Genomic DNA, 13,675 nt, shown 5'->3' with positions numbered 1-13,675 from the left:
ATTTGGATACTTTTTAGTAAATGTATGAACTCACTCAGTATATCCCAATATACTGACCCCTCACAGATTTCCTTTCAGGATAAAGATGCTTTTAAGCAACGGAGTTCTATCCTACTTCTAGAAGTCTGTATTTTTGAGTATGTAAAGAAACAGTACTTTACTCTTAGAGCTGCAGTAGATAAGTATTTTGCAAGTCAGCTTGTAATATATGGTTTTCTGTAAATATAACTTTAATGTTTTAAAGTTAAAAATGTTTTACGCTTACTGCGTTATAATGTTTGAGATTGCCAGAGGATATGTATGCCTGGCATGTGTTTAGCATGACACGTGTTGTTGTCTGACATGCATGGCGTATATGATTCGTGAAAAATTATTTTACGTTTTTAGGCTTGCTACGGGTTTTGGAGTAACCACTCCCATTCCCTAGCGCCGGTCTCGGCCCATGAGATTGGGTCGTGACAATGTTGGTATCAGAGAATGGTCCAGATACCATTGCTTATTTAGTAAAGTGTTATATGATTAAGATTTTCCTAGGAATTCTACTGCAGCACATAGGACTTGAGTCTTGGCTTTGTTACGTATTCATTTGATTTTCGAACTTTCAGCTTTCCCTCTAGGATGTGAGTCTGTCCTACGTGTGTGTTCGCATGTGTTGAGATGCGCGTTTAATACGATATGCGTTTGCGATGATATGCGATTATATGGCTAAGTAACGCTGTTTGTCTTGGTCAGGATGTCTGACCAAAGACAAGAAGAAGAGCGAGCTGCCGCTGCAGCACGAAACGTTATAGAAGGGGCGCATGACGTCCATCCAGAAGCTCAAGATGAGTCTTTTGTTCACGGAGGAGGTGGTGGCCAAGAGGCCCAAGCTTAGGCACCTGGAGTGCAAGCGCAAGCCCATCAACCTAATGTTGTGGGTTTTGATCTGAACAAGTTTCTTACTGGAATCGCGGCCATGCAAGCTAATCAGGCTGAGGTGCAGAATATGCATCGTGAACAGCTACAGCAGCAACAGTTACGCAATGTTGCTTTTACTGACCGAGATATCGTCCTGGCTTATATGCGCCTCAAGCCAACTAAGTTTGACGGCTCAGGCGATGCTTTAGATTTTCTCGAAGAAGTAGAACGTAACGCTCGACGTCTGCAAGCTAACGAGAGACAGACCATCATTATGGTGGAAATGTCAATGAAAGGACTTGCGAAAGATTGGTTTCAACAGCACAATCATCCAACCATGGATATTATTTCCTGGGCTGAATTTGTAAATCACTTTAGAGAATATTTCTTACCATATGCAGTGACGGAGAGTTATCGTAGTCAGTGGCTGACCTTGAGTAGAGGCAATCGGTCTGTGCAAGAGTTTGTAACAGAGTTTACCAAAGTGAGTAGGTTTGCACCAGACCTGACTGCAAACCCAGCCAGGGTGAACTCGAGGTTTGTAGAGGGTCTAGGAGCTGAATTTGTGAGTCTGACGTCTGATATTGGAAGAACCCTAGTGCAGTTGATCGATAGCGCTAGGCAAATGGAAGTTTCTCTGATCCGTTTTGGGAAGATTCCCGATCCTTCCAATGTTGCGCCTGTCAGGAGTGATGTGTTCCGCAGCGTACAAATCTCACCTACCCAATCATACGTTAGGAGTTATTCTCAACCCCCATCACGTCAGTAGAGAAATAAGAAAGCTCGGTATGGAACTAGAGTGAGTACTTCAGGCACTGAATTTAGTGCCAGATCTATGAGTGATATGGGAGGCGGAGTTCCCATATGTCTGAACTGTAATAGAAGACACTACGGCGCATGTTACCTTGCTAGTGGAGCATTTTTTAACTGTGGTCAACGGGGCCATTTTGCTAGAGATTGTCCGAGGCAGATGCCCCAGGGCTCGATGACTACTGTGATGCAACCTTCTTATCATCAGCAGAGAAATGCACATCAAATAGCGTCAGGATATGATCAAACAGGAAGTACCTTCACTGGTCAGAGAGGCCGTGGTTATGCAAATCGAGGAGGAAGGAACGGCGGAGGTCGTGGTACTGGCCAGACTTCGCAGGATGGCGGGAGTCAGGCTAGGGTCTTTGCACTGAATCCTCAGGAGGCTCAGGCTTCCAATGCTGTGGTGGAAGGTACCTTTCTTATCGCTTCTCAAGACGCACTAATTTTATTTGATCCGGGCATTACGCATTCATTTGTTTCGCCTAGCTTCGCTAGTAAGTTAGGAGTGCAACCAGCGTATCTTAGGAATCCTTTGTCCGTAGCTACTCTAGTCGGTGAGAGTGTGGAAGTTAGTATCGTTTATCCGTCTTGTCCTGTCAAAGTTCAAGGGCGAGACTTCTTAGTGGACTTGATTTTACTCGAGGTATTAGCTTTTAACGTCATACTAGGAATGGATTGGCTAGCTCAGCACTACGCCAATGTGGATTGCCGGAAGAAGACGGTAACGTTTAGCAAGCCTGGAATTGAACCAGTTTCAATTCAGGGTGATAAGACAGAATCTCATGCGAGTATCGTTTCAGCTATTAAAGCTTGTCGTATGTTGAAGAAGGGATGTCAAGGAATCTTAGCGATAGTACGAGACGTGGAGAAGAAAAGTGTAAACTTAAGTGACGTACCAGTGGTGTCAGAATATCCGGATGTTTTTCCAGAGGAATTACCTGGATTACCCCCAGATCGTGAAATTGAGTTTTGTATCGAATTGGCTCCTGAACGAAGCCGATATCGATACCTCCTTATCGAATGGCGCCAGCAGAGCTCAAAGAACTTAAGGATCAGCTAGAAGAATTGTTTGATCGCGGTTTCATCAGACCGAGTGTATCCCCGTGGGGTGCACTAGTGCTATTCGTGAAAAAGAAGGATGGTTCGCTTCGACTTTGTATCGATTATCGACAGTTGAACAAGGTGACAATCAAGAACAAGTATCCGTTACCTAGAATCGACGATTTATTCGACCAGTTACAAGGAGCGAAGTATTTCTCTAAGATCGATTTGAGATAAGGCTATCATCAGCTAAAGATTCGCGAAAAGGATATTCAAAAGACTGCATTTTGAACTCGATACGGACATACGAATTTCTCGTTATGTCATTCGGACTGACGAATGCGCCAGCAGGCTTCATGGATCTGATGAATAGAATATTCAAACCGTACTTAGATCGGTTCGTGATTGTGTTTATCGACGACATTTTGATTTATTCACGTTCAGAAGAAGAGCACGCACATCATCTGCGGATAGTACTACAGACACTAAGAGAGCATCAGCTTTACGCCAAATTCTCTAAATGTGAATTTTGGCTAACGGAAGTGGCTTTCTTGGGTCATGTGGTATCACAAAGCGGCATCAAGGTTGACCCAAAGAAGATCAAAGCTGTAATAGAATGGAAACGTCTTGAATCAGTTACGAAAGTTCGAAGTTTCCTCAGCTTGGCAGGGTACTACAGACGATTCGTACAAGATTTTTCAAAGATCGTTGTACCATTGACGAAATTAACTCAGAAGAACGCAAAATTCAACTGGATGGATCAATGTGAGCTCAGTTTTCTGAAACTGAAAGAGTGTCTAATGACAGCACCAGTCTTAGCCCTACCAGAAGGAACTGAAGGATTTACAGTTTACTCTGATGCGTCAAGAGTTGGACTAGGATGCGTCCTTATGCAACACGGTAGAGTGATTGCATACGCTTCGCGACAGCTTAAGAAGCACGAAACAAATTATCTGACGCATGATATGGAGTTAGCGGCAGTGATTTTTGCGCTAAAGATTTGGAGACATTATTTATACGGCGCCACCTGCGAGATCTTTACAGATCATAAAAGCTTGAAGTACATTTTCGATCAACGAGAGTTGAACCTCAGACAGCGAAGGTGGATGGAGTTACTAAAAGACTACGATTGTACGATACAATACCATCCAGGCAAGGCCAACGTAGTGGCGGATGCCTTAAGCAGGAAGTCGACAGGAAGTCTCCCGCATGTTGGAACGACATGGCGGAGACCATTAATTAACGAGATTCATGCGATGTTTAGCCAAGGAGTGGAGTTCGAGATTTCATCTCTCGGAAACCTAATAGCCCAGTTAACGATACGATCGACGTTAATAGATCGAATTAAAGAGTTGCAAGCGGATGACCCTCAGTTAAAGTATCTAATTGAGGAAGTACAACAAGGAAAAAGTCAAGATTTCAGTATCGTCAACGGAATACTGAAGTATGGCAATCGAATGTGTGTACCAGACATTGAAGACTTCAGACAGAAGATCATGGAAGAGACTCATGGGACGATTTATAGTGTTCATCCAGGTTCCACGAAGATGTATCACGACATCAAGACGACGTATTGGTGGAGCGGAATGAAGAAGGACATCGCGGAGTTCGTGGCTAAATGCCCGACTTGTCAGCAAGTCAAATTGGAACATCAGCGGCCTTACGGATTTCTTCAACCGTTACCCATTCCGGAGTGGAAGTGGGAGCAAATCACGATGGATTTCGTAGTCGGATTGCCCAAGACGCAAAAAGGTTTTGATTCTATTGGGGTAATCGTGGATCGTTTGACGAAGTCAGCACACTTTATACCGATCAAGACGACGTATTCTGCAGCAAGGTTAGCTCAGGAGTACATTGATAAGATCGTGAGTCTACACGGAGTCCCCGTGTCAATCGTTTCAGACAGAGGTTTTGTATTTACCTGTCACTTTTGGAAGAGCCTACAAGACGCGTTAGGAAGGCGATTGAACTTCAGCACTGCTTTTCATCCTCAGACAGACGGCCAGTCTGAACGGACAATTCAAACATTAGAAGATATGCTTCGACTATGCGTACTAGATTTCGGGGGTAGCTGGGATACGTATCTACCTTTGGTCGAATTCGCCTTCAAAAATAGCTATCACTTGAGCATCGAGATGGCTCCATACGAAGCGTTATACGGGCGTAAATGTCGATCCCCTATTTGTTGGGATGAAGTCGGTGAACGGAAGCTAACTGGAGCAGAGATTATCCAGATTACGTCAGAGAAAGTACCGTTGATAAAGCAGCGTTTGACTACTGCTTTCAGTCGACAAAAGAGCTATGCGGACCCCAAGAAAAAAGACATCGAATTTCAGATCGAAGATTATGTCTTCCTCAAGGTATCACCGATGAAGGGAGTTATTCGTTCCGAAAAGAAGGGCAAGTTGGCTCCGAGGTACGTCAAACCATACCTGATTGTGGAACGTATAGGCTCTGTTGCCTATAAGCTAGACTTGCCACCGGAAATATCGCAAGTTCATCCTGTCTTCCATATTTCCATGCTTCGGAAATATGTACCAGACCCTTCTCGAATAATTGAACCGCAAGTGGTGGATGTAAGCGAAGAGTTAACCTACGAGGAACGGGCGGTGCAAATTGTCGATATGCAGATACGACAATTGCGGATGAAGAGAATTCCGATGGTGAAAGTCCTATGAAGGAGTCAATCTGTAGAAGAGTGCACGTGAGAGACAGAAGAGAATATGAGACAGAAGTATCCTTATCTATTCACTCAAGGTACGTAGCTAAATTTCAAATTCGAGGACGAATTTATTTTAGGGGGGGGGGGTGAATGTAATACCCCAAAATATTTTACGGTAATTAAGTCGTGCCACGTGTCGAGATTTCCGATAAATTAAATTAAGAAGAATTTAATTTAATTATATCGAGAATTTAGAATGAATTTTAATAAGTCAATTAGCGGGATTTGAGGGTATAACTTAGAAAATTAATATAAAATAAAATATAAATCCCGTAATGATAATTATTTCGCCAAAGTCCGCGAAATAATATATATTATTAGTGGTAAAATTTCGAGTCAATCGGAGACTGTTTAAAATTTGGACGCGGATAGGTTTTGGGCTAAATTGTAACTTTTGAAAAGTTTCAAGGACTAAAGTGTACATTAGCCATTCCTATATAAGAAATGAGAGGAGAAGAGAATGATCCATAAGCCTCCATCATCTCTTTCTTTCATTCTCTTCATCGATCGATTATGATTTCGCCGCACGATCTTATTTCTCGTCCGTTTTCGACGTTCTATAACTCCAAACGATCGTACTTCAACGGGTAATCACGGTAAGCTCGACGTTTTATCGTTTAAACGAATATATTTTGAGTTATATCGAGTTAAAATTTTAGGCCACGAAACGAATGTATCGTTTTAATCGATATTATGATTAAATTATAGCGTTTTGAAGCTAGAATAGGCGTTTGGGATGCTTTTGGAGCATTTTTACATATGTAGCAGGTCGGAAACCCTGGAAATCGATTCCGGGGGATCATGCATGACAGTGCACAATCGAGCACCAAGGTGCACGAACGTGCACCAATACATGGTGCACGACCGTGCATCAAGGTGCACGAACGTGCACCACTGAGGTGCACGATCGTGCACCCCCCTGCACGAACGTGCACCCCCGACCCTCGCACCCCGATTTTCAGTTGTTCAATGCCCGTTGTATACGCGTATCGAGGTTGGAAATCGATTGATTTTAACAGTTAACCTAATAAGGTGAAACATGAGTCGAATTAGAAAAGAAATACGATCCGTAAACGAGTTAGAGTTCAGTGTGTCGAGTCTCGAGTCTAGAGTCAATCTTAGAATAGGATTCTGATACCAGTCAAATGTTTTAAAATTTATTTTAGATCCGGCGAGGCAAGAAGCAGCTGGACCAGTAGTTCGGGAAGCTTGACGTTATAAAGCTCCGACATATTTTTGGATAATCGTTTTCTGTGAGTTTATACGATTTGCTTTTAAAGTATTTATCTAAACAATTATTTTATATTGCTTATTATTTGAACAGCATGTTTTATATGCGAAACTTTTATATGAATTGCGCATACGCTTGATTTAAAACCAGTATCGATCTGATGGAACGTGCTACCTATTGAGCGGCAATAGGACTGTGTGATCACCAGTTTTTATTTGATATAGCTATGAGCTGATTATGATTATGAAATTTGAGATTTGAGGTATAGTTCGATACGAGTGAGCACTTGGCTACGGTGTAGCCTGGAATCTCTATATCTAGTGGGTTGGACCCACCAGTGAGTTGGACTCACAATTTGACATTAATGATTGGGTTACTTGATCGATAATTAGTATGTTTGAGGACTAAGGTTTCAGTCGGATCTCGTACTTGGCTGCATATCATTGAATATCGTTTTACGTTTTATTTGGATACTTATTAGTAAATGTATGAACTCACTCAGTATATCCCAATATACTGACCCCTCACAGATTTCCTTTCAGGATAAAGATGCTTTGAAGCAACGGACTTCTATCCTACTTCCAAAAGTCTGTATTTTTTAGTATGTAAAGAAACAGTACTTTACTCTTAGAGCTGCAGTAGACAAGTATTTTGCAAGTCAGCTTGTAATATATGGTTTTCTGTAAATATAACTTTAATGTTTTAAAGTTAAAAATGTTTTACGCTTGCTGCGTTATAATGTTTGAGATTGCCAGAGGATATGTATGCATGGCATGTGTTTAGCATGACACGTGTTGTTGTCTGACATGCATGGCGTATATGATTCGTGAAAAATTATTTTACGTAATTAGGCTTGCTATGGGTTTCGGAGTAACCACTCCCATTCCCTAGCGCCGGTCTCGGCACATGAGATTGGGTCGTGACAGAAACAAAACCAAAAATTTCACCTTTTTAGCAATTTAAGCCAAACGTTTACAAACGTTACGAAACAAATCCAAACGTTTCCCCATTTTAGCAATTTAAGCCAAACGTTTAAAACGTTAAGAAACAGATACAAACATTTCACCTTTTTAGCGATTTATGCCAAACGTTTGCAAACGTTACGAAACAAATCCAAACGTTTCACCTTTTTAGCGATTAAAGCTAAACGTTTAGAAACGTGACGAAACAAATCCAAACGTTTCCCCTTTTTAGCGATTTAAGCCAAACGTTTAAAAACGTTACGTAACAAATCCAAACGTTTCACCTTATTAGCAATTTAAACCAAACGTTTACAAGCGTTACGAAACAAATCCAAGCGTTTCTCCTTTTTAGCAATTTAAGCCAAACATTTACAACCTTACGAAACAAATCCAAGCGTTTCACGTTTTTAGCAATTTAAGCCAATCGTTTACAAACGTTACGAAACAAATCAAAATGTTTCACCTTTTTAGCGATTTAGGCCAAACATTAACAAACGTTAAGAAACAAATCCAAACGTTTCACCTTTTTAGGAATTTAAGCCAAACGTTTACAAATGTTAAGAAACAAATCCAAGCGTTTCACCTTTTTAGCAATTTAAGCAAAACGTTTACAAACGTTACGAAACAAATCCAAATGTTTCACCTTTTTAGCTATTTAAGCAAAACGTTAACAAACGTTAATAAACAAATCCAAATGTTTCACCTTTTTAGTAAGTTAAGCCAAACGTTTACAAACGTTACGAAACAAATCCAAGCGTTTCACCTTTTTAGTAATTTAAGCCAAACGTTTACAAACGTTACGAAACAAATCCAAGCGTTTCACCTTTTTAGCAATTTAAGCGAAACGTTTACAAACGTTACGAAACAAATCCAAACATTTCCCCATTTTGTTGATTTAAGACAAACGTTTAAAACGTTACGAAACAAATCCAAACATTTCACCTTTTTAGCGATTTATGCTTAACGTTTACAAACTTTACGAAACAAATCCAAATGTTTCGCCTTTTTAGCGATTGAAGCCAAAGGTTTACAAACGTTGCGAAACAAATCCAAACATTTCACCATTTTAGTCATTTAAGCCAAACGTTTACAAACGTTATGAAACAAATCCAAACGTTTCCCCATTTTAGCGATTTAAGCCAAACGTTTAAAACGTTAAGAAACAAATCCAAACATTTCACCTTTTTAGCGATTTATGCCAAACGTTTGCAAACGTTACGAAACAAATCCAAACGTTTCACCTTTTTAGCGATTGAAGCTAAACGTTTAGAAACGTGACGAAACAAATCCAAATGTTTCCCCTTTTTAGCAATTTAAGCCAAACGTTTAAAAACGTTACGTAACAAATCCAAACGTTTCACCTTATTAGCAATTTAAACCAAACGTTTACAAGCGTTACGAAACAAATCCAAGTGTTTCTCCTTTTTAGCAATTTAAGCCAAACATTTACAACCTTACGAAACAAATCCAAGCGTTTCACGTTTTTAGCAATTTAAGCCAAACGTTTACAAACGTTACGAAACAAATCAAAATGTTTCACCTTTTTAGCGATTTAAGCCAAACATTAACAAACGTTAAGAAACAAATCCAAACGTTTCACCTTTTTAGGAATTTAAGCCAAACGTTTACAAATGTTAAGAAACAAATCCAAGCGTTTCACCTTTTTAACAATTTAAGCAAAACGTTTACAAACGTTACGAAACAAATCCAAATGTTTCACCTTTTTAGCGATTTAAGCAAAACGTTAACAAACGTTAATAAACAAATCCAAATGTTTCACCTTTTTAGTAATTTAATCCAAAAGTTTACAAACATTACGAAACAAATCCAAGCGTTTCACCTTTTTAGTAATTTAAGCCAAACGTTTACAAACGTTACGAAACAAATCCAAGCGTTTCACCTTTTTAGCAATTTAAGCGAAACGTTTACAAACGTTACGAAACAAATCCAAACATTTCCCCATTTTAATGATTTAAGACAAACGTTTAAAACGTTACGAAACAAATCCAAACATTTCACCTTTTTAGCGATTTATGCTTAACGTTTACAAACTTTACGAAACAAATCCAAATGTTTCGCCTTTTTAGCGATTGAAGCCAAACGTTTACAAACGTTGCGAAACAAATCCAAACATTTCACCATTTTAGTCATTTAAGCCAAACGTTTACAAACGTTACGAAACAAATCCAAACGTTTCCCCATTTTAGCGATTTAAGCCAAACGTTTAAAACGTTAAGAAACAAATCCAAACATTTCACCTTTTTAGCGATTTATGCCAAACGTTTGCAAACGTTACGAAACAAATCCAAACGTTTCACCTTTTTAGCGATATAAGCCAAACGTTTCCAAACGTTACGAAACAAATCCAAACGTTTCCCATTTTTAGCAGTTTAAGCCAAACGTTATGAAACAAAACCAAACGTTTAACCTTTTTAGTGATTTTAGCCAAATCTTTAAACATTATGAAATAAATCCAAACATTTACAAACATCATGGAAAAAAAACAAACGTTTCACATTTTTAGCAATTTAAGCTAAACGTTTACAAACGTTACGAAACAAATCCAAACGTTTCCCTTTTTAGCGACTGAAGCCAAACGTTTACAAACATTACGAAACAAATCCAAACTTTTCCCCATTTTAGCGATTTAAGCCAAACATTTATTAACGATATAAAACAAAACCAAACGTTTACAAACGTTACAAAACAAATCCAAACATTTACAAATTTTACGAAACAAATCAAACGTTTCCCCATTTCTGCGATTTAAGCCAAACGTTTACAAACATTACAAAACAAATCCAAACGTTTCATATTTTTAGCGATATAACCAAAACGTTTAGAAACGTAACGAAACAAATCTAACTGTTTAAAAACATTACAAAACAAAAATAATCTTTTCACATTTTTTGCAATTTAAGCTAAACGTTTATAAATGTTACCAAACAAATCCAAACGTTTCACTTTTTAGCGATTGAAGCCAAACATTTACAAACGTTAAGAAACAAATCCAAACGTTTCCCCATTATAGATATTTAAGCCAAATGTTTATAAACGTTACGAAACAAAACCAAATGTTTACCAACATTACGAAACAAATCCAAATGCATGTATTGAATGCATGTATTAATAATCATGGACTTAGGAACTATTAATTGGCATGTAATTTATAATTTTGAGGGCTTAGGTCTTGTTTGCAAAACGAGCAAACGGTATTGTGACATTAATTACATTTGATTAAATTATGTTTAGGAGATTGGTACTTAAGTGGTCCGCTCGTGACTCTCCAGTCTATCCTGGGAATTTTTCTAATGTGATTATTTAACACAATGCGTGACTCGCTTGTGCATTATATTGTCATCAACAGAACATGTGGAACAAGTAATAGTTTGATAATTCTTTTGTGGCTAAAGAATGAGACCTAGGAAGTCCATGATCATACATGTGTGATTGCATGATTCATTTTAGCTTTAATATGTATGAGATGTATGCTAAAATGTGTTGTGTGCTTAGTGAGACCGGAATAGCTGAAAACCCTAAGAAATCTTCCTAAATATTAAAAGATTAAGTTTATATTGATTAATCATTAAATTGATTTATCAATGGCTTTCCATTGGAGCAATAAACTAACACGCTTTGAGTTATCATCTTGTCGGCTATGGATACATAGGGGTGAGATGATATCGTCAAGAGGCTATTGTTGAGTTTATGGTTAAACATGAGATGTTACGAGTGTATCGATATAGTACATGGCAATAACGGCAATTAGGCGTACATGAGTCGTGTATTATTCAAATTGATACATCTTAGTTGATTCAATGGGTTAAACTTAACTAATGCTTGAACCCAATAACAACAATAGGTATCTGAGGGTGAATATATTAGGAGCTGGAAATGATTGAACCTCATATGAGATATCATGAACAATTGTTGTTCACTTGTATTACATTGTGATCCCAATAACGGCAATTAGGCGTACCTGAGGGAAAGAAAATTGACTATAAGAATTCAATCACCCGCTTGAAATCTTTTCCATCAAATATTTACGTTTCCTATTTTGAAAGTGTAGGATTCGAAAAAGATAGTGGGAGGCCATTTTAATAAAGACCAAATCATCATGGTTTAAATATACAAGACAATAATACTAATTAGAGATATTTGCTATCTATAGGTTGATAAGATAAGATGAAATCGAATCCGTTAAGTAGTATTCTCGACAATAATCGCTTAATGGGTCCTAACTTTGTTGATTGGTTAAGAAATCTCAAAATAGTTCTTGCAAGTGAACACATAGCATATGTTCTTGAGACAAATGTTCCGGGACCATTGCCGATTGAGGCACCTCTCGAGGAACATGAGGCATTGCGCAAGTGGAAGTTAGATGACGAACAAGCCAAGTGCTATATGTTGGCATCTATGAATAATGAGTTGCAAAAGCAACACGAGAAATATCCGGGAGCTCGAGAAATATTGTTTCACTTACAAGAGTTGTATGGTGAATCAATTCGTTTTGCTAGATATGAGATATCTAAGCAATTATTTCGGGCAAAGCATTCCGAGGGAAAGTGTGTTGGAGAACATGTGAACATGATGATTCGATGTATCGAACGGCTAGAGGGTCTAGACTTCATCATGGACTTCAATCTCCAAACGGATATGATCCTTCAATCCCTTTCGGAATCGTATGGTAATTTCATCACGAATTACTATATGAATCGGATAGAATGTAGACTTGATGAGTTATCAAATATGTTGATAACTGCTTAAAAGAATAATGTTAAGGGAAAGGAAGTTTCTCTTGTGGTTGCTTCTTCTAGTAAGACTAAGAAGAAGAAAACTAAGAAGAATGTTTTGAAGGCCCAAAAGGCCATTGCAAAAAAGAAGGGCACCTCGGAGAACAAAAGAAAGTGTTTCTTTTGTGAAGGCGAGGGACATTGGAAACGAAATTTTCCCAAGTATTTGGAATCCAAGGGCAAGAACAAGAAGAATGAAAATCCCGGTAAGGGTGTGTCAATTTCTTGTTATTTCAATTCCAATAACGATATCTCGTCCAACGCTTGGGTATTAGATACCGGAGCTAGTTCTCACATTTGTTCATCCTTACAGGATCTAGCAAATGAGAGGAAGTTGGACAAGGACAAAGTGATCTTGAAGCTTGGAAATAACGCAAGCGTTGCGGCTAAAGCTATAGGATCATCTCCTATTTTGTTATATAAACATGTTTTGTATTTGAACAATGTTTTGTACTTACCAAACGCTTATAGAACTATCATGTCCATTTCTTGTATGACAAGATTAGGATATGATTTCCTATTTACAAAGAATGTTTGTAAAATTATCTATAATAATGAAATCGTTGGTTATGGTTATGTAAAAAATGGTCTTTATTGCTTAAACGAAGTTGTTCGCAATACAAATAATGTTTTAGAAATTAATAACGTCAGTGATCTAACCTCGAAACGATTAGGAATATTGCGGAAGATAGATTTAACAAGTTCGATAAGATAGGAATCTTGAGTAATCTTGATTACGCATCAATTTCAACTTGTGAGTCATGTCTTAAAGACAAGATGACCCGATCACCCTTTGTGGGATAAAGAGGTAGAGCCAAAGAAGTTTTGGAAATCATACATAGTGATGTATGTGGTCCTTTTAAAGAAATGGCACGAGGTGGTTATTTATACTTCATTACCTTCATCGATGATTTATCACGGTATGGGTATGTTGTTCTTATGAAGAACAAGAGTGAAGCTTTTGAAAAATTTAAAGACTTCAAATATGAAGTAGAAAACCAAATTGGAAAAAGTATTAAAATTCTTCGATTTGATCGAGGAGGTGAATACTTGAGTACGGGATTTGGTACATTCTTAATAGAATGCGGTATTATTTCCCAACTGACTCCTCCAGGAACACCACAATTGAATGGTGTATCGGAACGGAGGAATCATACATTGTTAGACATGGTACGATAAATGATGAGCTATACTGATTTACCCATTTCATTATGGG

The 13,675-nt window shown here is 38.4% G+C and overlaps 1 protein-coding gene across 1 annotated transcript in view; it reads left to right on the top strand.

Annotated features, from left to right (window-relative positions):
• Positions 1-3,071: 3,071 nt before the first annotated feature.
• LOC126668431 (uncharacterized) overlaps positions 3,072-13,675 on the top strand; it is a 35,773-nt gene continuing 25,169 nt past the window's right edge. The window contains exons 1-5 of the mRNA XM_050361634.1: positions 3,072-3,189; positions 3,295-3,620; positions 4,125-4,210; positions 5,039-5,167; positions 5,320-5,508. Of these exons, the coding sequence (XP_050217591.1) occupies positions 3,072-3,189; positions 3,295-3,620; positions 4,125-4,210; positions 5,039-5,167; positions 5,320-5,508 (848 nt within the window). The remainder of the gene's footprint in view (positions 3,190-3,294; positions 3,621-4,124; positions 4,211-5,038; positions 5,168-5,319; positions 5,509-13,675) is intronic.

Source organism: Mercurialis annua, linkage group LG2, assembly GCF_937616625.2.
Source record: "Mercurialis annua linkage group LG2, ddMerAnnu1.2, whole genome shotgun sequence".
Lineage (NCBI taxonomy): Eukaryota > Viridiplantae > Streptophyta > Magnoliopsida > Malpighiales > Euphorbiaceae > Mercurialis > Mercurialis annua.
Note: the sequence above shows the minus strand (reverse complement) of the source record. Positions and strands in the feature narration are given on the sequence as shown.